We start from the raw sequence: 23,706 nt of genomic DNA, 5'->3' as shown, positions 1-23,706 counted from the left end.
CAGTGGACTCTTTCTTTGCTGGTAGCAGCAGTTGTCAAATACACAGTTCTGCAGCTGCCTTCTCCTGGGCTTGTGGCAGCGATTCTGCTGGAGGAGGGGAGGGAGCCATGGTAGCAGAAGGCAGCTTGCACATTCAGGCTGCATCTACTGCTGTAGGTCCACAGCTGTCCCCCATCGTCTTCAGAGAACAAGGCAGGGGAGCTGGATCTGAGCTACAAGCTGGCAGTCAAAGTACTAAAAAAAATAATAAATCTACTAATTTGTATGCTGTTCTAGTTATGCAATATAATGAGCTTTAGTGCTATAGACTTCACAACTGAACTGCTTACATAAAAAGGTAGCGTGTTTTTTCAAGAAAAATGAAGTCCGCAGACTTGTCATCCATCCGAACAGCTGTATATTATTTTTGTTTAAAGAGTGGTCCCCAACGAAAATTAACATTCGTGAAACTACATCCAGGTATCTGTTGAGTGGACCTCAACATATTCTGTTAGTCTTAAAATATTTAATTTTTCAATTTAAAAATTATTAGATGATTCAAAACAGGCAGCAATTTTCCTTATATTACCTGCTTATTCATGCTCTTCCTATCACAACTCTACTGATAAAGTGAGTGACAGATGCCTAAAAATTGTGACGGAAGTGCGATAAGCCATGTACAAGACTTGCAGGCTTACCTTATGATGACAGCAATGACATTTTGTGCCTGAGGGCCCCCAAAAAGAGTGGAATTAAAATTTTAGTTCTATACTTTGAATAAATGCAACATAAAGTCATGGTAGTTTACATAATTTAGGACTCTAATGTACCCACATTCTGTAAAACAGTTTTAGTAAAAATAAAGTCAACTATGTAAACTTACCTAAATCAGGCTTTAACTCAGTTGGCAAACTTAGCTTCCTGGACATCTTTGCTGAAAAGTGAAGTATATCCTTTTTTTAAAATGATTAAACATTATTCTGCTGGCCTTTATTTGCCTCTTTCTCCATATTTAGTATACCATTATTACATTAATTGCAGTACTCAATAGGATTTCTACTAAAGCAGAGCCTCACTTCCACATGGGAGGGTTGCAAAGTAAAGCATGAAAAATACCAAAATCCCCAAATACAGAATTTTATGACTTTTGCCAAGCTTCATTTCTCCTCAGCTTTTAGGCAGAACTTGATGGACTGGATGAATTTTGCTCTGGCTCAACCTTGAGTTTTATCTCCTCAGGTTAGAAGGCAGAACACAGACTCCTGGCTATTGCAAGAATCTGCACTGAAGTTTACATAAAGTTAAAATCCCGTCCCCTCTTCTCTTTGAGATATTTAAAATAGAGAAAAGATGAACTTTTAATTATGCTAAAATCTTAATGTACATGTGTTAAAAGCTAGTAATGAGATGCAATTCGCAACCTTAGAAGAATGAAGACATTACAGAGAATAATTACAAAATCAGCATCATACAAGCACTTGCAACACTGTCAAAAAAAGAGTATAATTTTGATAATATTGCTGAAGTAAAAAATAGCATTTGACCTCATCCCTGCCTTGGAAAATTGTCTTTATAGGAATGGAAATCTTACAGTCCATTTAAAATGCAGTACAATACTAACAAATGCTGCCATAATATAAGTTACTAGTACTAGTACACTAGTAGCCATATATCCCTATACCATCTCTCTTTCAAGAGTTACTGGAGGAGGAATAATTTTGACATAGCTTAACTACAAGACCAGGGCTAGACTCCGAATTTATTTCCCAGCCACATGCTTGAACTTTGATATATCATTTAATTCACTCTCTTGTAAGGGTAATACTTCTCTACCTAAAGTAGATGTTGAGAACAGCCTCTTAATTCTATGAGTATCTTGTAATGGATACCCACCATAAAGCAGCCTGAATCTTGCTGCTTCTCTCAGCTAAAGATTGAGCTAACTCATTCTAATTATCCTTTTAACAGGAATCATTCAATTTTCTATGTATCCTGAAGAACAGCATGTGATTTAAACTTACTTCCACTCCTTCAAAAAGTGAAATACTTCATTGTGTCATCAATTATTCTCATCAATATTGCAAGTGCTAGTCATCTGAATAGTTGAACAGTTTTATTCCTGTCATACATTATAAAAATTTGAAAATAAGACTCCAGAAATAATCTAATTTCCTTCATGTGTCAATGTTACAAAGTATGCCCTATTTAAATTAAATTGAAATTACTTACTCTCAGACTGAAATTCTAGTCACTAACTTATTTTAGTGTAGGTTGAAACTGGAAAGCTACATGTTTTCTATCTTCATCCTTGCATCTGCCTAGCTTAATGGTGAGACCAAAACTCATCTGAATGAAGTTTCTGCCAAGGGTTGTGGCTTTTTGGTTTTGTTTTGTTGTCTTCCCGCCCCCCCCCCCCCAAACAAGATCAGCTCCTGTTCTGGTCAGAGCTCAGCTCTACAAACAGAAAAACATTAGTACAAAACATCACCAGTGACCAGGAGCCCATCTTATTGCTGTCAGCTTGAACTTAAAACAGCTTAAAAAGAGATCATGAAACCCTATCTGGAACTGCAAATTAAAGGATAGGCATTTCTCATCATAAGACTTGTTTTCTGTGTTAGACAGGTAAACCATAAAAGCTGAGATACTGAACAAAAGCTCAGGTATGGACACAAATAATTTGAGTTATTTTTGGCTTTTCACAGCTTTTACCGTGTGTGAATACTAGCAATGATTAGTTAACTTAGTCACTTTGAAGACTAGAATGGTCACTTTTGGCTTTTCAAATAGAAATGTTTAATGGGCAATTTTAATAACTCTGAGAAAAATGACAAAAAAAAATGTACTAGGTAACATAGCAGGTAACAACAAGTACAGGTAAATGTGTTGGATTCTAAGAGTCAATCCACAATTTTATCTTTTTTTATTCCTTAGTGAAAGGCCAGCTGTGTGAACTAGCTGGATAAGGCAAAACAAATTTGTCAAGACATCATTTTCTACGAACAGTGAATGATGCCTCATTAATGGGACAAGAGGATACATGAATTGTTAAGAATGTAATTGCTAGAAATTGTGAATTAATGTGCTACACAGGAAAAAAAAAAAAATCACATTTCAAAACATAATGTGCCAAAACCTTCTATAATGCAAAAGTAAATAGGAAACAAGAATCTATTTAAATAGCAGTAGTGCCATCTTGTGTTTAAAGAATAAAGTGGCTAAAGATGCAATAAGAAAATAGGAATATTTCACCTGCTATGCTGTTTTTAAATGGTACTTAGTATAAAAACACCTGCTTGTATTCATATCTGGCTTATGGTTTACAACGCTTTTGGAAAATTCAGTTTTGCTATGCCTCAGATGAAAACCAGCAACATGCTAGACAACTACAATATAAAAGATATACATCTGAGAAATGTAAGAGACATGCTGGACATCTACAGAGAGAGGGCTCAATGTCAGGCATTTTACTGCAGTCACACAACAGGGCAAAGGCGACGGTGGCTGCTCCTGCTGAGGCTGGCTGAGCTCAAGGACCAGCTCTCATATCAGAGTTTAATACCTCTCCTGATGGTGGTGGCGGCTGAAGCATTTACAGCCAAGACAAACCTTCAGCTGGTGTGAGAAAAGGAGACAGAGACCAAGGAATTGTTTTGCTCTGCCTGCCACGCTGCTACTATTTCGCTTGTGTTTATACCTATATTTAATACTCCTCTAAATTATAAAACCTAGAGTCATACACGGGCACATATACATTCTTTCTATTGCTAACAAATATAATCAAGCGTCATATAAAGGTATGATATTGGAGACCTGTCCAAAACCAACACTTGGGATTCTTGGAGATTTCTCATAGATCAGGCTTGAGGGGGCAGGTGTTAAAATATGAAGAGTTACCTTGGCACAGTGTGTTATATTTCAGCATAGGAGGGTCAACCAATTCAATGAAGAAAACCTGAAAGCTGAGACATGACTGAACTATCAACAGAAAGCTGTAACTTAACAGTAATAGTAACATTTTATTTGCAGTGGGTTATCCTGAGCTGATACTTTACCATGTATAGCACAGCAGTTTGAAAGCTATAGAGCAGGGGTGTCCAACTCAATTTCACCAGGGGCCACATCAGCCTGGTGTTTGCCTTCAAAGGGCAGAATGTAATTTTAGGACTGTACATTTGTGCAGTGAAATTTGAGTTGGACACCCCTGCGTATAGAATGATTTGTAATCCATTCCCTATGTAAGGAACCAGTCTAAACCATTTAAAATACCTAAAGATTATAAAGGAAACAAGTACCTTGGTGTTTTGGTAGACAACAAAATTTTACATGAAGCTCATTTCATTTAACATTTCATGAGTTTAGAAATTTTTTAGACAAAGTACCCAAATTTTTCTCTATTTGACAACTACATAGAAGTGGTAGATTTACATTACCAGTTTCAAGATGTTTAAAGAATTGAATATTGTAACCAGTGAGAGTAAAATAGATAAATACATTATCAGTGCTGAAATTTCTGAATTACATATATAAATAATAAAACTACTTTAAAAGATAATGTATGAAAATATGTACTTGATCTATCCAATATTAGATCAAAGTATGAAAAATGCATTGGAAGAAACAGTCTTACTCTGGCATTAGGGTGAATGAGTACTTATTATGAGCATCTTAAGATTTTATTCCATGAAATCAGCATTAACAGTCAGTGACTTTAGCACTGTTTGAAAAATTTATGGGTACACTTAGAATGTAACAAACGTGAGAAACCTTACATTAATAGTAACACCAAGGACTATAGAAATTTGGAATTAAAGCTGTTCTGCTTAGATCTGCCTACTAATATTGTTTGCATTTCCTTATACATTTTAAAACTGCAGAAAATAAATGCATTTTCCTGAAAATTATTTGAGATGTAGCCTACTGAAATAGTGAAGGTCTTAGAGTCTACAATATTTTACAAGCACTTTTACTAAAGCTTCTTCCATTCATGGATGTTACAATACCTCTTCACCTCTGACCTGATTTGTAGCTATACATTTAATTGCATAAATCTCTTCATACCAAATAATTAATTGAGTATGGGTAACAAAACAGCTCAAAATTTTGCCTGCAGTGAAGCTGGATCACAATGACTTTCTGTAAAAATGACATGGCATTAGAAATTAAAGGCTACCTACCAATTCTTCCTCCTGTAAGTTCACCTACATTTAGTAGGCTTCTCTGTACTATTTCACAGCACATTCATACTTTCAAACATTTGCCATTCCTAAGACAAACAGCTGTTTTTAAAAATGACCACAGTACTTTCTATAATTTCTAGAAACAGTTCGTTAAATCAAGTATCTCCATATATCCAAGGCAATTGCAGCTTTTCCAAAGATCACCTCTGATGCAAATAAAAGGGAAATTTGACCCAAAAGCAACATATTCACAATAGGTCTTTAACGTGAGTTACTACCCATTCCTTAGCACAGAACACTCACAAATGAGTATTTAGCAAAAAGAGAAGACTAACTGACTTTAACAGTATATATATAGCAATGCTGGAGTGTTGGTGCATGAAATATTTACATTTTGTTTTATTTATACTATCGTGCAGTCTTAGATGGTTTTTGATCCTTTAACAAAGCAAGAATCCTCATTTAATACTGTCACTAATGATAGGAATCTGTAGAAATGAAGATGCCTCTACATAAGTTTTCAGTAAGAGCCAATTGACATAGGCTTCCTATTTCTAAAGGCATACGTATTATGTTATCACCTGACAGCTCTACCACTGAAGCAAAATTACTTTTCACTTTGCAAGCAGGGTCCCCTTACTCACTGTTCCCATGGGACAAAAACCACAGGAATGATGTTAAGAGCAACTGAAATTATCAATGTAAATAATTCTTGTTCTGTTTCACAATCTATTTGACAGGTTATTTTACACATTGTCAAAGACTGGAAAGAACTTCAATTGATGGCACTAAATGCCAGTGCAAAGAATGACAGCCATGCTACATACATCTAATTCATCCACGTGAAGACAGCTGATGGTAAACAATGTTTCATACAACATGGTCAAGCTAACGACAGTAAATAGCACATTTTACATAACTCATTGTCCATTCACATTTAGTTGGCAAGTCAGTTTAAAACAATGACATGCAAAACCATGCAATTATTAACACCAAAGAAGAGGTGTTTGACTTATGTGGAAGACTTTAGAATGCAAGTTCAGGAAGAGCCATGCAGAGTAAACATGCTAGATAAGGTAAAGAAAACACAGCAGTGAAAAAAAAAAAAAACAAACCCTCAAAACACAAAACATTCAGTACATGGCATTAAACCACTCAAAACTCTAACAGAATGCAAATAACTAAATTTCTTTAAACTTCCAATGACTGCACAAGATACATAAATCACAGTACTGGCTGACTGGGAGACATTTATGAGTTACACATCAAATGCCTTACTGTCTCAATTAACTCTGTGTTTAACTTACACCCTAAAGAACCCGTTACTTGTAAATAGATGGTTTGCTTTTTCAGCTATGAAAAACATTCACAATAGTTTCAGTTGAAAGGCTTCAAGCTGAAACAGATGTCAATAGTTCTATAGAACTGTAATTAGCACGTTTTATTAATACCATAACATTACTCTTTGAAAAAAAGTGAAAAAGTAATGAAGTCACAATCAAACAAACTATGTTTTTTGCACAAGATAGGTGGTCTTAAGGTCAGAAAAGGCTGCACTGAGACAGAAGGGAAACATTTTCTCATGAACAGGCATTGATATAACATGAACAAGATTAAATGTTGTTTTTCTCAGATGAACTAAACATTAGTTTCTAGGTAGCCTGAATTTCCTTTAGGAGAATATATTAATCAATACTCATGTAAATGATACTGTTTAATGACAGATGAATTGACATGGTATACTATTGACAGCCATTTGCTTTCTTGAATTACATTTTGTTTTCCAGTGTCTCAGAACTTATCTTCCCTGACATTTCTGTTATCACTGCAAGGACGTCTCAACCTAGTACTGAGAAAGGGCATGTTCTTGCTCTTCCTCATTCAGTACCTCAGATTCCAAAGACGACTTCATCATACTCTTATTTATCCCACTGAATTTTGAATTATTTATCTTCTTAATTACTGAACTACAATAAAAGGCATTAATGGTTTAAGAAAAAAGTTAAATTGCCAAACAGCAAATCAAAGGGATACTACAGGAAAATAAATCTCTTCCTCCTTAGTCTTAAACCTATGGTTCAATACAACCTATGAAATAGTAATTTAACAAACAGTTTTACTATATAATGTAGTTTCAACCTTTTGATCTGACTAAAGGGATAAAATGAAATCCTCCTGCAATGATGTACTAAATGAAAACAAAATGAACCATGAACACAATAATTCTGAAATGAAAATAACCTCATCCCAGTTAAGGAAGGAGAGTCCCTTTCCCAAAATTAAATCAGTCTTTCATCTTCATTTATTTAATAACCCCATTGTCAGAAGCAGAGTTAATTTCAATCCAAGCATTAAAGGGTTCAATCTACCTGCATACAACATATTCCAAAGCAATTTTGTCGCCAAATTGTTAAGATACAAGTCTGGAGCCGGTATGGTGTTGTGTCATTGTTGGATGCAGAAAAGTAAATACAGTTCTGGAACAGTAAGCGGACATACTTATACATATGACCAAGTTCTCTTCCAGATGATCAAAGGAAAACACAATACTACCTCTATTTTGACCACAGTCATATGGAAATTTGACCATATGGCTATGAATGCAGCACACGAAAGAAAGAAATTGAATCAGCCACATGTTCTCAGTGAGAGCATACCTTTGCAAAAGAAGTGGAATAATGTTGTGACTTGCATAGACTGAACTCCTAGTACAGATTAGAATTTCACCCATCCAGAAAACAGAGAGGTTCAATTGTAAAATCAGAGAATTTAAACCACCAATATCCTTTATTTTTATTAAAATGATTGTACCCAGTGTATTTAGTACAGAAGCAGCCCATAGAACTGCCAATTAGCGTAAAGAATGAAGAATTAATAACAATGCATTGAAATTTGAAAATTATTTTTTTTTTTTTTGCTGCTGGGTTAGTGTTGCATAGAGTAAGGCACTGGAACAGAGCAGAATTTTTTCTAGTTCCTACCTATGTCATTGGCTACCATCTTGGAAATCTTTCTGCTTTTGGTCTTCACTGGAAATAATATTTTAATAAAAAAGATCAATCTAAGTATAACAAAGGATGATCTAGAGAAAAAAAATAAGACTATAGAAAAGAAAAATACTGTACCCTTTTCTATAAAATTATTCATTTTTTGATCATCATCAGAATTGCTTGGTGAACCAGAACCTATGAGTGAAGACAGAATGAAATGGATATACAAACATTTATCTTTGACAAGAAACTAATGTATTAATACATGCTTTGAGTTTAAGGAAGATGCAAGATGTATTAAAACACCAACTACTGATACTGGCATTCTCTGTACCTGTACTAGATACTATAAAGTGCAAATTATTTTGGTATGACGGGAATTCTGCATATTGAGATTAATCACAAAAATTACTACAAACTTCAACGTTGAACAGTGCAGCAAGTTTATTGCTAGAAATATTCCCCTCATTGAATAAATGTTTACATTGAATAACTAGATTGTGTCAGGAACCATGATTAGGACATCAAAGATTAACCTAAATCATGTTTCAAAGAACAATGCCATAACAATAAACTCAAGCTGTTTTGTTTTGTTTTTCCAATGCAGTAAGTCACTGTTGGGCCACCATTCTTAAACTATTTTGCAGACAATTCAGAGCCAATGCTGCCACCTGCAATTATTCTGAATTCTTAGTACTGAAAAACCAGCAGTGGCTATAGCCCACAATGTGAGGTTTACCATTGTCATGAAATTAGAACACAGTTGAACTAAAGAATGTCAAATTTCATTGGATTGTATATTGTGGAAGTGTAAAATAAGAATGGAATGCAAACACTGACATTTGTGAACACAGAAACTTGACAGTTTGCAGTGCTGTACAATGTTTTACAGGTCAGATAAAAGCTCCCAAAGCCTAACCTTATTATCATTTAACTTCTGTAGAAAAAACAGGAGATAAAGTTATCATTTCTCTAGCTTTTTCACAGTATTTCTATAGCTCTGTGTTATTAAAACTGTAAGATACTCTAACTTGTATAGTCCCATTCACAGTCCTCTCAACTGTATAACCACCCACTGGAGGAGGCTGATGAAAGTCAGATTCCACTCCTCTTCACCTGGGCATGAAGAGGTAGAAGAGATGGAAGATTTGGATCACTTGAGCAAAAGCAGAGCAGCCCCAACAGTGGCTGGTTTGTTTTACAGATCTCTCCATAACAGTCAAGGCCAATAATGTGCTCAATTGCCAATCCCATCCTCCAGTCTTAAGGCTAATAACAAGCAAATGTTTTGGGCTAGTGTATTTTCCTCTTAACTAGAATGCCTCTAGACTGAACATTTTATTAAAATCTCTCATCTGTACCACATCTCAAGCTCACCAATACTGTGCAGCTGCTTTCTCCAAAACGTCATCTCTTATCTTGGAAAAGAGAATGCTGTTTTCAAAATTCTTTCCAGTCTTGTACTCTTGCCCAGAAAAGATACAAAAGTTAATCCAAACCTAAGGAACTGCAGCTCTTCCCTCTTCAAACACCAGCAAATAATTTCTGTATTAGGGAAGTGCCTCCCTCCAAGCACCTTTCTCAAATGCAAACTGGAGAAGCCTGCCAGGAACCTCATCTCATTCGCCAAGAGCTGGGAGGAGAGGACAGAACCGAGGGAAGCAAGGCCCAGCCTGAGCTCATTATTTCAAGATTCTATTTTACAGGGGAAAGCAACAATGTTTTTTTTCCCCTCCATCTTTTGTCCACTCCCTATTTTTGCTACTTTAGACTTACTTCTCTTTAGTACTGTGCATATACCTAAGACATTCTATACTCTTTCACAGAACACTCTGCTATCCAAGCTTCTAGATTTTACTCTAATATGAACTAACTTCAAAATAGTCTTCTCAAATAGTCAATGCATAAATTGGAGCTTGATTTCTACCTCCACAGGGTTAGGAATTTCCCCCTAATTCTGTTTCCTTTCAAAAAATTTGAATCCATCTATTCTAAATTGCCCCCTCTTTCAATTTTCTTAAAGAAATATCCAGATTGCATTCATTTCTAACCTACTTCAGCTAACACAACTGAGACAATAGGGAGGGAGGTCATTATTAAATATAGGATTTTTCCTTACAAAACCTTTATTTTAACCTTTGGGCTTGCTTTCATTGCACTGTTAGTGGAAATAGTGAATTGAGTTTCTCTCCAAATTCTGACCATAAACCCTCTAATTCAATTTAAATAATGTTTTAAAAGTTTTAGCAGTACCAGTTGGAAGTGGTTTGGGCTCACATTTGAGTGATACTAGAGGAAGGTGGGGAAAAAAGGACACAGATTAAGGACTACAACACATTAGCTGTTCATGCACATACTTCATAGCAGTCTATCAGAAGCTAACCTTAGGCTGGACTTCAAGTAAGAATTATCCTCAGTCTCTTCAATATGGACAGAGAAAATAATTTACCAGAATGGCAGCACTACACAGCAAGTTATTAATAGACACTGGTCTTGATATTTAAAAGTGAGACAGCAAAGTTGCACTTTATCCTAAACACCACAAAAAAAATGCCTGCATTAAAAAATGATGCTGAAGGTGACAACTACAGCATGCCAATGCTTAGCATCGCACAGGTCTGTCATGAAATCACATCTTCAGTGAAGACTTTCAATCAAAATTGCCAGCCAGATTTTGCTTTTATTATAAGTTTGCTCTAAGTAAGGGTTAGAAAAAAGGGAAATGACGTTGACTGATCCAGATGAGAGTTTTGCAGAATTTAAAATTAACATCAAAAGACAGCAGTTGCCAAATCAGAAATTAAAATTTATGTTAAAGTTTCTACTAGAGCTACAAACATGACATTTTGCTTTGTTATGCTTTCAACTTAGCTTTGAAAGATACAGGCTACAATAGAAAAGGGATCTATCATTACATTCTTATTTTCTTTACCATTTTGCACTACATTCCAAAGAGTACACATACTAGTTTAGGTACTGAGTAAACCTGTAATTTTGTCCTTTATTCTAACTTGACTACAGCTTTCAATGAAGCAGATTAAATGACCTATTACTTGAGAAATTCTCTCAGAGTAGGTGAAGATAAATTTTTAGCTACTACATGAAATATTAATCTTGAATACTATATTGACATGCACTAGTAAGTTATTTATATGGCTATAACCTCAACTAGTCAATATTAAACAAAATATTAAATAGTATTACATATTACTAAAGCTTTCATTTAAAACAGTCACATGCAGTAGTGGCAAGTAATAAAAAGAAAAAAAGAAGAGGGAGTGTTACTTGGTAAGGATACCAGTTTCTAAAGACCTCCAATTCCAAAGAAAAATAGTAGTTTACCACTTATGAGGATGCAGAAGTGAACTAGGTCTTTTTACATAAATAATCTTTACCACTTTTGAGGACTCTGAAACACAGACACATGAACTGTTACAGGAATTTCTGCATCTCTAAATGTTTCAAAATTCCATTGTGCAGTATGTTCCCTGAAGCATAAATATTTCAGATTATCTCTCTTCTCACTCATCTTCATGACACACTCCTATTGCATCTCTTAAATCAGCCTTGTTTTAAAAATGCAGTTGTGTAACACAGCAAAATTTACGACAACCCAAACACTTAGTGAGAGACAACAGGTTTTATATAATTACTTAATTAGTAAATGTTGACTTAAAGCATGCCATCTTCTGGACAAATAAGAAGCTTAAGACTGAAGATCAGAGAAAGTTATGATTACCTGAAGTGGGTGATTTGCAGCGATCTTCTGGTACCACGGCACCTTCATTAATATCACAAAGACCTGCTGGAACACAAAACCAGTGTGTAATAAATAAAGCTGCTATTTTATCTTTTTTTTTCCACTGCACTTAGGAATTTCATTTATTTTTAGCCACAAAGCAGCCAGTTGTGATCGAATTCACGTATAACTTTTTTAAAAAAATTTGGACATTACCCACAGTGTCTGTAGTCACTTCTTCCTACTGAAATTTTCTTTACAAAATCCACCATATTTTCAGCAAGACAGACTTATCAGAACAGTTAATTATTTACATCCTACAGATATATAAGAAATATCACCTTCGCTTTGAAAAACCTAGCATTATATTAAAAGTTCAATTGCAAAAGAAAGACAAATGAAAAAAGATCTTAAAGAATTACAAGCATGTGTGCAGTATGATGTGTAAAACACAGTGCCCTTTTTCAAATTATTTTCCCACTGTTACAGTGATAAGCTTTGTATTTGCTGATGCATTGCTAAGTCCATTTTACAGCAAAACTCCTTATTGATGTTCCTTACAGAATTTAGGTTCTAGGGTGCTTATGGAAATGTTCTTCCTTGTATGGAGGAATGTAACTAAATTTTAACAATATCGTAATCTTATGATTTGAATAACTGCAGTATGTTCATAGAATGGTTTGGGCTGGAAGGGACCTTAGATATCATCTTGTCCCAACCCCCACTGCCACAGGCAGGGACACCTTCCACAAAACAGGTTGCTCAAAGCCCCATCCAACCTGGCCTTGAACACTGCCATTTTCCTTTTTGACAATAAATTGCAGTCAAAATGGCCTAAAATTGAGGAAAGTGCATTTTATTGATATTTTAAGGCTAATAACTCATCTTTGGATGAGTTATTTCCTTCAGAAACTTCATTAGGTGATACTAATGCAAACAAGCTTGTAATACTTAACAGTAGAAGTTAAGGATATTTGTTAAAACAAAAGGTTTTTGCATGCACAGAAATATTTCAAATAGTCAAAAAGCCTGAAAGGTGTAATGGTAATAGCTAAGGCAATAAAGGCTTACAGATGCAAAGCCTGCCTATACAGCTGCATTCTACACATTCACTAGTGAATTTGTAAATATTCACTAACAGACAACAATAAAAAAAGGGAACAGTGCTACTCTTCCATCAAACATCAAAGCTTTAGAATTTCCAAATGCTAACACAGTAGTTAATCATTTAAAGGAAAAATGTTCTCCTGAAATATATTAGTGTGGAACACATTAAAAGTATATTGCATTCACAGTTTCATTTATGCAAAGTATATTTTTTTAAAGAGTACTAAGAGCATGTACAGCTTGAACCTCTAAACTCAATGACTAGGATTGATGTGAAATTATCAAATGACCATAAGGCTTGGTTAAGCCTACGCTTAACAGTAGTCCAGGAACCAATTTCAACTCCAAAATGTATGGCAAAATCCCAGGTGGAAGCTATACCTTTCCAATACACAGGAGAAAGAACAAAGCAATTTATTTATCTGTCATTAAATCAATGAGCACTATGAGATAATTGTGGTATATATTCTCTAACAAAGTGTGATTGGACCTCTGAAAGCACCAGAGTTTTAAACATTCATGGGTATCTAAATGTTTTGTATTACATCAGGTCGTGTAAAAAGATTTTTCAGAAATCCAGGTGCTGCTCTCCCAACAAGCAACATAAGTTTTAGAGAGTAGCAGTACTACAGGACAAAAACCTGTACTGTGCTTTCAGAAATAGTTGTGTTTCTAGATCATGCTCCTTTAGGAGCCAAACTCTACAAATCCAAACACACAGTTCAGGAAATTAGTTTTGCCTTCCCCAGAAAAACTTAAATTATTTATCTTCACAGGAAGAGTTTAACTTCTCTACAGTAGTTTTCCTATGAAAACTAAAATCCTGCATTGACAAGAATAGTCTTTAGCCAAGAATGAAGTCACACACCTGCATGCTTGATTTCTTTGTGAGAAGTCTTGAGGCTACAATTTGATTAATATACATCTTCACAAATAACTCATATCAACTGATCCACAGAGAACCCCCAAAACATTCTCTCATCATAAACCTATACAAAAATTTTATGCATTAGTTAAGATCTATCCCACTAAAGAGTGTGATTTATGATATGAGAGTTTACAGTCTAGCTACTGTAGAAAGTCTCATCTCTAAATGCTGCTTTAAGACAGGAATCTGAGTTTCTTTCTGTAGAAAAAAATAAGATGACAGAAACATACATATTCTTGCAACACAAGCCAAGGGAAGATCTTGCACTTTTTAAGAACTGTGTTAAATTTTTAATTGGTTGACTGACGACATGTAATTTAAATTATAAATATGTAAGCAGATACTGATGATGTATTAAATAGACATTTTATGCTAGAGCATACAGAATAGGAGGATTTCTGCTGTATATTTTAGGCAAAACCTATGGAAGTGGTTGAGTAACAGCAAATGTTTTTCTACTCCCTTCTATATTAAAATAATTTATTTTTTGTTCTGCCAATCTTGGGATATAATGGACAATGACAATATGCTGTTGTGTTCCATGCTGTCTGAACCTGAACTTAATATAACTAATGAAGAACTTGTGTGAATGCATGCAAAGGATACTATGATTTTTTTTTAAGATACATTGTGGCTTTCTCAAAGAGAATGGGAAATGCAGTTTCTCTAAAACAACCACATTACATGCACACTTTTTCTAGATAGATTTTATGAATCAAGTACTAATACTCCCTGAAGGTCATTAGAGCTCTACAGTAGTTGAAAATGTCTTACTCTTAGAAAAAATAATTTTGAAGTATTGAAATACAAGGGTTTTAAAGACAAAGAACTCAATGAAGGCATATCTTTTAAATCAAAGCCAAGGAAGCACAAATTCTTTGCATCTTTGAAGACACTAAACACAGGTATTAATGTCCAAGAAAGGGAGAATACAAAATCCAAAAGTATTCTGATTCTTACAGTTCCAACCCTATCAGTATAGCACAGGATTGTTCTTTAATATAACAGACTTCTTATTTGTGGGAAATCACACAGCAATAATGTTTTATTGTTTAAGCTACTGAACTCTGAGTAACACATATTGAAAGAACTACAAATAATGGTAAATATGTCTCTCTATAGAAATTATTTTCATTTTTTAAAAAGACTGTAGCTCCAGATAATGAAGATATTGAGGGGATGATGGAGGGAAAGAGAATTAGCTACATGCTTAATCAGTAAACTCTTTCATACAAAACTTGTTTTACTTTATTCTTAAATAGTCCAGGTAAGTTCAGCTTTACAATCATTGGCTTCAGAAAACAGTTTTGGGACTTCTGCCCATCTTTTGTTTCCCTTCACAATAATAAATCGGCAGCCCATCCTGGTTTTCAGTTCTGTCTCATCTTAATGCAGAGGCACTTCTTTTATGCCTAGCTCCCTTTCTCCCTTGGCAGATTGAAGACTATACAGAAAACAATATTTGGCTATGGAGCCTACCATCTGAAATGTAGGTTTTTTTCTTGTTGAGGGAGACAAAACCAGCAGAACTAAGAGACTTTAGATTGTGGTCCGATTCTGGTTTGTTTTTTTTTTTTTTAAAATAACTCCAGGTCATTCTTCTTTCAGCTTAGTTTTATTCTACTCTCCTTCAATTAAAAAATACCTACCTCTGCCCAAGGGCTAGAGAAAACCAGCTTCCTAAGGAAATGAACAAAGTTACGCTTAAAAAAAAAAAAATCAGCTTTACATTCTCCAAATTCTTGATGTCATGAATGATGGAATAAGTCAGAGAAGCCCTGATGGGCTACCACCCTTCAACAGGTGCCTGAACTTCAAAACTGCTCGGAAACCCCACAGAGCTGCGCAACACTGACACCTTCACTTGAATTCCCTACGAACAACATCTTTGTAGAAGTAAATTTTCATTTGTACTAGACAAATCAATAGGCAAATCTTTTACAATGTTAATAATTACAGTCTAACATTAGAGTTCTGAAGCTTTTTCTGCCAGAAGGGGTACCAAGCAAGGGAAGCTTCTAGCCTTAGATCGCAAAATGACACCAACTCTGGTGAGTAAGATTTTGGATTTGTAGACAGCAGTAACTTCTGAGACAGGATCTCCTTGTCATTTTAAATAAGTATCAAAATGAAAAAACACAGAGACTATTATGTTTGTTTTTTTTCCTTCAAGTTTCTTTTAAAGATGCCATGAAAAAGAAATACAATAGATGCGCAACGGATTAAAAAACGGTTTCTAAATGTAAAACAAGTACTTAAAATGGACTAACAAAAATATTTATGGGAAGTGAACAAGTAAAAAAATAAATTCAGATGTTCAAAAAATATTTTATTGCCATGAGATGACTTACTTATATAAGAGGTGCGAAGCTTTTTCACAGACTCTGAATATAAGTTAGAAAGGCCGCACATGCAAGAAGCCACAGTCAGCATACCTTTATGAAGCAATGAGAAAAGGAAAGACGGAGACACTAACAGTACATTTGAGACAGAAAAGCCAGCAGAATAACTTGTACAATCAGTTTTATAAAATGCTTTTGCCATGCAGATAATTAGTATTAACACGTGAGATGAGAAAAGAAATACATGATTTCATGTAAGAGTTATATTCATAATTTAAAAGGACTTCATTCACGAACATCTTAGAGAGAGTATGTTCTCCTCTATGTTAACGATTTTTAGACCAGGTTCCCAAACTGAAATAAGCTGATTGGTGCTAACTGCATCTTCCTCAAACCAATGATCTAATAAAATGCATCTTAAAGCATTCATTTCAATTTGAATAAAAGATTACCTAAAGAACTTACCTGGACTTTAATCTGGATCTCAAAATAAAGCAATCCATGCTAGGAAATAAACTGTTCAGAAAACTTATGCTCTATCAAATAAATACTAATTTGGGACAGCAGTGACATTATTTATCATTCTATCTTTAGCTGTTTTCCAAATAAACTTAAAAGTATCCTTTACATAACAAGAAGAAAATAACTTAAAAATACTAAATTTTCCTTTTGGCAATAAAAAGCTTGGAATTTTGACTGAAAAGTCACTTTCCTCCTCAGTTGCAAAGAAACACCCTTCTTCACTATATTTTTACTTCAAAGTCCTTTTTTAAAAAAAATGTTTATTTAGCCACTTTGTATTTGGAAGCTTATTTGGGTAATTTAAATCACAGGCTTCCTCTCAAGCATAACATAACAGCATACACAACATAACAAGCTTTAACTTGTCAGGGACATTCCTAGTCAAAGTATGAAATAAGAAGCCAAAGGATTGCAGCAGATACACCTGGTATTTGCAAAGATTGATGGGTTTATACAAGCATGTGATATAGGTACTAGTTTGATCAGGAATACCAGGGATACTTCTACTACTTTATTCTGTGTTATTAAGTTAAAATCTTTTAAACTGCATAAATCCATTGTGCATTTATACTTATATCTATTCACACAGATATATTTTCCCATCTGCTTTTTCTTAAAACATACATTACACTGAAAAATAAGTAATAATATCAATCATCAGTAGATTCCAGTAAGCAACAATTTTGAAGGAATCATGAAGTAACAAACCTGCAATAGTGACAGATCAAGAAGAATGGATTATACCACAATGGAGAAAAAGATGCTTGTATTCAAAGAATATACACTAATAGCCCAGATAAGCTCAGAAAAAAAGGCACAGTTGGTTAAAACATGGTTTGGGTCACTCACCTCCAGACGGTTGCCGAGTTTTTCGGGGAGATCGTGGCTCCCTGCGATAAGGATCATTGGAGCCATACAGTTCAATAGTGCCTAGATTCAAGAGCACTGTCTTCTGGAGGTAATCAACCATGGCAATACCGTTACAGTTTCCAAAAACTACTCTGGAAAAAGAAGTGGAAAGAAAAGATAGTGCTAATTAAATATTGGTAAGGTCTTATATCAGTGTTTGCTGTTGTTTGTAATTTAAGACTTCTTCATTTTTATCAATTACTCTAAATTTCACATATTTATAAATTACTATGTTAGAATGCTTAATTGTTCTCTTGTAAAGAAACATGATACTGAATAGAACAGAACACTGTCATTGTATTTGCCAACTGATCTGACAGAGCCTTAAATGACACTTATTATTGGTTGTACAGTGCTAGGTGAGGAAGTGTGATGCTGATTTGTTTCTGACATAAACATCATCAGAATCTGCCATGACCCAAAAAGAATTATCTTTTAAGCACATGAGACTGATTGCCTCTCTCGTGTATTTGTGCGACTTGTGTGAGCATACATGGAGACTTAATTTTTAATCAATTATTTTAAACCACTAACAGAATAATGAAAAAACTATGTAGGATATACTTACAGGCCATACGCTGAGTTGACTGCTAAGCTGGTTATCTGCTGAGGAGGTTCTCCACTCACCCACACTAGCTGGATAACTAGCTCAGTTTGGTAGCCTGGAGACTGCTTGAGAGGAGAATTTTTAACTCTGAAATGTAAACAAAACATAGTCTCTTTTTATGATTCCCCCCAGTATCCATTTTTCCCTTCTGGACTTAGAATTCACTAAATTCTACATCGCACTGGACTTCAGGAAGTTGGAAAACTGCAAAGAATCAAACACACACATAAAAGTTACCAGAGAAAAAACACACTGGAACTGCTCATTCACTTCTTTTTAAAGGTCTTTTTGATTTGTTACCTAATGGAAAATTAATTGAGTAATGATCACCAATATTTCATTTCTCCCCTCTTTAGAGTAGGGCGTACCAGCATTTGCATGCTGTCTTGACTTGAACAAAAGCGTACAGTGTCTAAAGGAAAGTGTTACTAATTCTTTTCACAGTTTCCAAAGGAAATTTTTTTAAAAACCAACTTAGGAAGTTTAAAGAAGTTAAGACTGGAATATTAATTTCTTAAAACAGAACTCAACTTTCAAATATTTGGAAAACGTTGCTCTAAGAAACACAATCTTTTTACCAACAATGACGTATCTTTAAAAATATCCAAGTACATAGATCCTCACCACAAGTTTCACACTCAGAAGTATAACAGAATATACTTACTTTAAACATGGGACATTATCACGAAGTCCATCAGATGAACTGCTACTAGTAGATGGATGAGACTGGGGAACAATGGATTGAGGATTGGAACCTGTGCCTGGAGTTGGTAAAGGTGGCACCTGCTCACCATCTGGAGATTCAACATCATTTATTTCATACAACAGACGTACTTCCAGCATCTGTAAATGAAAGAAAAACATATATCAGTAAATTCTGCCTTTCAAAAAAAACTATACACAAAATGAAGTGCAACTGAAGATACTAGTGATAAAAGTGACACCTAGGACTTTTTAATCTTTTAAAAGATAACAGTAGCTTAATAAACAGTGCAACTAAACACCCACATGTGGTCTTCCAAAATACAGATTCACACTATTACAGACTGAATATCTGAAGATTGTTAAAACTTAAATCTAACCCTTTTCCCAATATTTACAAGTTTGGTGCTTAATATTGGAAAGAAATTAAATAGTGGATACAAGACCCATTTAATTATTGTTTTGTGCACATAATAAATTCTCAATTATAAAGATGATTTGTTTTATGCAGTTTAGGAATGCTAAAACTAACAAGAAATGAAGGCATGTAGACAGCTACGCTTTATACTGTTGTAGCACTGCACACATGGGACTTAGTTCAATGTTTATTGTTACACTGAACTAGATCATAGATTTTAAAGAACTCTAAGTGCATCATGATTTCAGATTTCCTTCTGTGGGTCTATAACAATATTAGTATTAATTGTAGTGAAGAGTAAAGAAAGTTTTCCACTGTTTTATTCTCATCTTATGCAAAGTACAACTTAACTCATGGACTGAAACAAATATACAGTATTTTTAAAGCATTCCTAATACTGAAGAATAGCTTGCTACGGGTTGATTTGTAAAACTAATTTAGAAAAAGCACTCCCTCAGAAGGGAATGCACTTCTGCATAAGTAAACACCAGAAGCAAAACAACATGCCTCATCTCAAACTGAGACTTACCTGAAGGGAGCAAAGGTGGGGGGAGTAGGTGGGTAGGGAGCGGAACCAACTACATTACAATTAATGCTTTACTCAGAATATACAATATTTTATAATTAAATGGCTTCAAGCTTTCAGCTCATGCATAGAGATAAGTTGCATGTGTGTGTCTGATTTAACAAAGGACTTCTCAAACTCTTGTAAAAGAACTCATTGTTGTATCTTATACAGAATAAAACACTGATAAGTAAAGTCAACTCCCTAAAAGTTTTGAAAATTCTTAAACTCCACATTTCGTTGAGTTGTTTTGACTTTACCTTTGGTACATCCAAGTTTTGATCCACTATTTGCTTTGACAGATACAACAAAACTATTATTAGATGCAAAACCTGAAAAAGCCAATGAAAATAAAAACTTTGGTGCACAATTTTTACTTTTGCTGAATTTCATAATTATTTTTCCTCCACAAAAACATCTCTTTGTTTTGGGAAAATTGTTTTCATCAACTGAAATGAAGGACAACAAATAACTAAACTGCTACAACAGTCTTATTATAGTTAAATTGCACAAAGTTAAAAAATGTTTATACTAATTACCGGTATGACTTCCGTTGTGACTTCCTGCTTGCTGAACCTGTAAATAATGACATGTGCAGAAACTCCAGCTATGCACAACATTCTGCTTTCTGGACACCATGAGATGATCTGAATAGCATATGGATCTTCGTCTACTATATCCGTGTTTGGCCTGTCATCTTTATTCCGTGATTTTTCAAATACTTTGGCTGTTTTTAGCTTATAGAGTACTTGCAGCGTTACTAGGAACAAACCAAAACAGACAAAAATTAGTTTTGATCTAAACAGGTATTTTTCTCTTGTTAATTTTTTAATTTAGAAACTTTTCTTCACAGATAAAGCCACTATATTCAACAAAAGAAGGCACAGTACAAGGACTGTATATCCGTGTTGCCTCTTCCCATGCAGTGTACCGCTTGCCCAATGCAGCATCACTTAGTATAAACAAAAAGCAAAGAAAACCCAACCTTTCCCCTGAGAGATTTATACTAAGCTTCAGTTATTAACTAAACCCTCACAGCTTGAAGACTTAACTATACTAAGGGATCTCTTTATAACAATAACATTTAGTTACGTGTGTCATACTCACAACTTAAGCCTACCTATGGCAGAGAAAGTAAAGCTCCTTTCCTTTCTCCTTACAGTATTTCAAATCCTTAGCCTCTCATCTCTGTTCTCATACTTAGGAGTCCCAGTTGTTCCACTTTTTTTGTTCTGTCATTCAAAAGTACTGCCCTCTGATCAGTCCGTACTTTTCTTGATAGTATGTTTCCTAGAATTGTTATAGCGAGGCCTTGCCACAGTTTAAAATTGTAAAAGAATTACTCCATGTTGGTTTTGCAGCTATCTCCAATTATACTTATCCCGATGATATTTTTTTGTGCAACACTGACACCATCACCCATGAGACCTCTGATTTTTTTTTTTTTTTTCCCAGAACATAAGTCCTGAGTGTAAATCATAGAACCTAGATTCAAATAATGGTCTTGGATGATATTCAAGAATTAGCAATTTCATTCTCAGTTGTAAAGCTAATTATTTCTGATCCAATTATTTTATTCCAGTTGTCTTGGTGTTGCTTTAAGACTTCAAAAGCATATTCTCTAGTCAACAGCCCACACCATGGTACAAATACTAATCATATAATTAGGAAAACCTAATTTACAGAACCCTTTCTCCTCTTCCATATTTCAGTGGTTTAACCTGAAGTTCACTTCCCTAGTTCATCTGTAAGACTGTGCTATTAAAGAGGTTTAAAAGTTTTAAAATCAAGATACAGGATAGATGCAGATTGTCCCTTAACATGTTTATTTATCTGTTTTAGAAAGAAACTAAACATCTTTAGCAGGATCTCTTTTCAACAGATCTATGCTGAATAGAATTTTTAAGCACACAAAGTTAGCGTGGGGGGTTTTTTGTGGGTTCCACCCTCCCCTCCCAGTTTCCACCCCCACTGCAAACTGAAGTTAAAGATGTATAACACTCCAAATACTCCTCCTCCCAGTTTTTAAACATATACATTGCATCTGTTCCCTCCCACACCCACACATCCCTTAGCATTTTGGAATCTCAGTCTTCCATAAGTTTTCAGACAACGAGTAATGACTTGAAGATTGTACTTAAAAACTGTCTGAAGCAAAGAATAAGGTTAGTCAGAACTAGATTAATTGAAACATCCAACTCTGTGTAATCCATTCTAATTTCAATTCTTACTGCATTTCTCACTGTTAGCTGTGTAGATCATCAGATACAATTGACCCTATAACTAAAGAGAAATGTATCAGACTCTTCAGGTCTGTTCAGTGTTCCACCAAAGAAAAGTGTCTTTACTGTTCGCTTGCCTTCCTTCACAAATGCCTACATTATTAGCACAAACTACTACTGGTTCCAATTCTCATTTTTAGATACTGTAATTTATGGGGAGCTGATGTCTTATAAACACATGCCTCTCTCCTGTCTAAAAAGACAGAAATAATTTAACTGAAATTCAGTTTTACTAAAAAGGAATGCATTTGCCTGTCATGCATCTCTACACTCAATGTGCTTCTGAGAACGCTTCTAAAAATTTTAGAACTCTTCCATTTGAGCTGGCCCTTGGACTACCAGTGTCTTTTCAAGGAGGCAGAAAAGAGAGTGAAACAATTAGCTAAAAAATAATGTTAATTTTATTCAATTTTAAATCACATTTTCCTATGGAGTTGCTGACTACTTGAGGCAGAAAATAATGTCAATGACTAGTCTGCAAGTACATTCCATTAGAGAAATCAGTAAGTTTAGAAACTCCAACTTCATTGGGAAAAAAAAAAAAAAAAAAAATCTCTACTGAAAACACTTACTTGCTGAGGCATCCCAAAACTTGATTGACCCATCAGCATGCCTATGAAATATTAAAAAATAGTAAGATGGTAAAATGGTTAGTTTGAATGTTAGACCTCTTTGCTACTGATTAGAAAATATGGTTAACATTCTATTTTTATTAGCATTCTTAGTGACAATTTATTTTTACAACTTATTGGAAGCTGATATTCTACATACATGTGACCCAGATACTTGAGACAAAAGGGGCCAGCTCCCCAAAATTGCACTGTACTAATACTAATTTACCACTTTAAATTCTGATTTCAGTTAGTTAGATTTCCCATAAGCAGTTTGGTATACCTTACCATGTGTTGTTTCTTATAAGATGCTGTTTATTTGGAGTGACACTTGTAAAGGAGATGCCTAAATATACCGTATTTCAGTGTAAATGAGTCACAACTTGTTTATTTACCCTTGAAACTGAGAACTGGATGACTAGATTTTTTCAGGACTCTCTCTCAAATTCTCTGCAATATGTAGTATAAAGTGACAGTAACCCTCATTATGGCTAATGTGCTATTCTAAAAAACAAACTTGAGCAGTGCTCTCACTTTCAGTGATACACTACACAATCATAAATTACTTTGTTTATGCTCCTCAGAGTAGTATTAAAAGGATCAGTCTCAAAGGAGATCAAAACAGATTTAAGTATCCAGTTCTCCTTTTTGAAATAAAAAAAACTCATCTTCCCTTGGAGAACTGAACTCAATAACTATTTAATGGACTTCCTATGCTTTAAAACACTGCACATGTATTTTCCAAAAATTAAATAATAAAAGGTAAGTTTCATCCAGGATATACTGATAGCAAGCAGACATAATGACAATACCACATTATAATAA

At 34.6% G+C, this 23,706-nt stretch overlaps 1 protein-coding gene across 9 annotated transcripts in view; it reads right to left on the bottom strand.

Moving 5' to 3' along the window:
• STXBP5 (syntaxin binding protein 5) overlaps positions 1–23,706 on the bottom strand; it is a 103,434-nt gene that overhangs the window by 18,529 nt on the left and 61,199 nt on the right. For 2 of the 9 annotated variants that reach the window (XM_082049679.1, XM_082049678.1), the window contains exons 15-22: positions 22,843–22,883; positions 20,528–20,748; positions 18,968–19,146; positions 18,265–18,390; positions 17,637–17,788; positions 11,889–11,954; positions 8,285–8,344; positions 863–913 (exon numbers count right to left, since the gene is read on the bottom strand). In XM_082049679.1, the coding sequence (XP_081905805.1) occupies positions 863–913; positions 8,285–8,344; positions 11,889–11,954; positions 17,637–17,788; positions 18,265–18,390; positions 18,968–19,146; positions 20,528–20,748; positions 22,843–22,883 (896 nt within the window). Of the gene's footprint in view, positions 1–862; positions 933–8,140; positions 8,189–8,284; positions 8,345–11,888; positions 11,955–17,636; positions 17,789–18,264; positions 18,391–18,967; positions 19,147–20,527; positions 20,749–22,842; positions 22,884–23,706 lie in introns of all 9 variants that reach the window. The other 7 variants (XM_082049686.1, XM_082049680.1, XM_082049681.1 and 4 more) reach the window with 7 other exon arrangements.

Source organism: Streptopelia decaocto (genome assembly GCF_964273445.1).
Source record: "Streptopelia decaocto genome assembly, chromosome: 3".
In the NCBI taxonomy this organism is placed as follows: Eukaryota; Metazoa; Chordata; class Aves; order Columbiformes; family Columbidae; genus Streptopelia; species Streptopelia decaocto.
Note: the sequence above shows the minus strand (reverse complement) of the source record. Positions and strands in the feature narration are given on the sequence as shown.